This window comes from Aplysia californica, unplaced genomic scaffold (genome assembly GCF_000002075.1).
Source record: "Aplysia californica isolate F4 #8 unplaced genomic scaffold, AplCal3.0 scaffold01152, whole genome shotgun sequence".
In the NCBI taxonomy this organism is placed as follows: Eukaryota; Metazoa; Mollusca; class Gastropoda; order Aplysiida; family Aplysiidae; genus Aplysia; species Aplysia californica.
This window is the reverse complement of record NW_004798422.1, coordinates 4,070-6,829: the sequence shown is the minus strand read 5'-3', so window position 1 is coordinate 6,829 and position 2,760 is coordinate 4,070. Positions and strand designations below refer to the sequence as shown.

The 2,760-nt window shown below is 55.4% G+C and overlaps 1 protein-coding gene across 1 annotated transcript in view; it reads right to left on the bottom strand.

Annotated features, from left to right (window-relative positions):
• Positions 1–2,297, bottom strand: part of LOC101858759 (filaggrin) — a gene marked incomplete at its 5' end in the record, with an annotated part of 6,731 nt that extends 4,434 nt beyond the window's left edge. Inside the window, 1 exon segment of the mRNA XM_005111942.3 lies at positions 217–2,297. Within this exon segment, the coding sequence (XP_005111999.1) occupies positions 217–2,184 (1,968 nt within the window).
• Positions 2,298–2,760: the final 463 nt, after the last annotated feature.

Genomic DNA, 2,760 nt, shown 5'->3' with positions numbered 1-2,760 from the left:
GAATCAGGGGGGTGGGGAAGGAAGAGGTGGAGGAAGGGAATCAGGGGGGTGGGGAAGGAAGAGGTGGAGGAAGGGAATCAGGGGGGTGGGGAAGGAAGAGGTGGAGGAAGGGAATCAGGGGAGGAGGAAGAGAAGAGTAAAATATAGAACAAAAAGAAGTAAATGAAACAGACCACACCAAAGCATAATCCAACAACATGAGGGACCTAGACTAACCTGTGAGGCTTGGTGTCTCTCTTTGGGCGTGAGGAGGGTGAACACATCCTCTAGCAGTATCACAGGCAGCTCAGCCCACGTATCAAACTCCTCCTCCTCCTCCTCCTCATCATCATCATCGTCCTCACAACCGTCGCCCCTCCCACCCCCATCCTCCCTGCCTCCTGGCCTGGAGTAAGGCACAACGGTCCGGTCCTCCTCCTCCTCCTCCCCCTCTCTGTCGTCGTCAGAACTACTCGACAGATGATGACGCCGACGATGACGACGAACATTCTGGAAAGATTCCTCTCCTTCCTCCCCGGCCTCTTCCCCTACCAGCTCCTCGTTGCACTCAGACACGGCCTGCTGGAAATCCCGCGCCTGACGTTTCAGGTCGTCCAGTTCAGTCCCAGACATCAGCTCCAAGGACGCTTTCAGAAGTCTGGCGCTGCAACCTTTGCCCTCCTCCAAAGCTTCCTGTTCCTCTTCCTCCGCCATTATCTGCTCCAGAATACGCTCGATACTTCCATCGTCGTCATCGTCTGGGCAGCCACGAGCACTCGATGACGTCCCGGCGCCGTGTGAAGATTTCTCTTGCAAAGAGCCTGCCATTTCTGCTGAAAGATTCTCTAGAAATTTCCCCGTTCTCGAAGACTCGGTTACGTTTTCTTCCAGGAGTGAATGTTGTTCTGAACCGTTACGCGAAACTTTTTCGGTTTCGGTTACACCTCCGCTGCCCAAGGTCTCTTCTCTTGGACTGACAAGCTGAACACGCCCGGCCTCCATTTCCTCCACGTTTGATGTCTCGACGTTCTCCGAAGTCCCGGGTTGGGAAAACCCGCAAGCTCCCTCCTGTGGTGGCGTTTCTCGACTCTCGTGACGTGGACTCGGCTCAACCACGGGCGCTACAGGATGATCGTCTGTGGACGTCGTGGGCACAGATTCTGTTTTATCCTCAGACAGGTTCTCTCTGGTTTCTCCTAAGACGTTGACGCATGTCGTGCTCACACTGCCCCGAGCTTCTCCCGCCGACGTTTCTTCTGTCCTTGACCTTGCTGTGCGCTCATGAAGATCACGTGATGAGCCAGAATCACCATGGGCGGTGGTAGAGGAAGGTCCCGGAGAACACCCTGAGGCGGTTGCCTTGTCGTCTTTGGGCGGGGACACGCTCAGCTGCGCCTGCTCTGTCCCCTCCCCCTGCTCCTGCTCCTCCTCCTCTTCGTCTTCTTCTGGCCAATCAAAAGACTCGCTGAAGCCGTCGCTGGAGCCCACGCTGCTCTGTGAGAAGCGCTTTGAGCCCGCCCCGCTGTCACTCCGACTGGGGCTGGAGTAAGGACTCTCCGACAACCCCAGACTGCGGGACTTGCTCCGGCGCTCTCTGACGCCCCGCCCCGTCCCGCCCTCGCTGACAGCCGGTGACACAGAGGACTGGGGAGAGGAGGAGGAGCATCCGCCGTACGCCTCGTCAGAGCTGGATCTCGCTGTCAAACGTCGCTCTCTGTTGCCGCGGCTGACAGAGGCGTTTTCCGCACACGACTCATCCGCCTCCTCCTCGTGAGACTCTTCCGCCTCTCGAGAGAAGCGAACCCTCAGCTTGAGCTGTCCCTCAGACTGAGTCCTCGTGTATCTGTCCCGCCTTCTTTCCGCTTCCGACCTATCAGAACCGGAGTGTGCCCCACCAGCGGCGTCATTGCCACGCCTATCGGCTTCATAGCTCCTCCCACCCGCTTCGCCGCCCCTCCCACTGCTGTCATTGGCCGAGCCACTGCTGTCCGTGCCCACAGACTCCGCCTTCTTGTCCTCTGTCGAGCGAAGTCTCCGCCTCCCGTCCACTCGCTGCTCCCCGCGCTCCACACGAGAGGGGGCGTGGTCTCCCTCGTCCATCATGAGGCTATTGACGCGCAGACGCCACTGGAAGCGTGGCTGGGGCTTCTCTGGTTCCGAGTAGCGGCGCCTGTAACTCGTGTAGCTGGACGACATTTTGGACATCTAGTAACGAAAACAGTACGATGTGTTGCAGAGGCAACTTTTCTTCTAGAGCATTCGACGGACTTGTTCGTTTTCTGGATGACTTACATCGTACTTCGGTAAGACAAGAATATCTGGAGGGGGGAAAGAAACAAAATACGAACTTTAACCTTGTCAAAGCTCAGAGTGGCAGAAAATCAAAACGTGAGAAAACACATGACAGCAAGCAGTCAAGCAAGACAGACAGACAGACAAACAGACAGACAGACAGACAGACAGACAGACAAACAGACAGACAGAAAAGACAGTGGGTGGTTGGCGGGTGCTCTGGTGTGGTTTGCTTCTTCTTTCCTATCAAACATCTATCGTCCTTATCTCCCCGCCTTCTTTTTTTATGTTTGTTACTCTCTTGTAACACCTCTAATCTTCTGGCGCTCATATGACCTTACGCAGTTACGAGCGCCGTAAAACCTCTACTAAAACAAACAAAACAGAGAGACAGACAAAGAGATAGAAAAGTCAAGAGAAAGAAAGACGTGACGCAGAAACAGAAACAGAAACAGAGAAACCAGCAGCTGAAGAGTAGTGCTGGGCGGC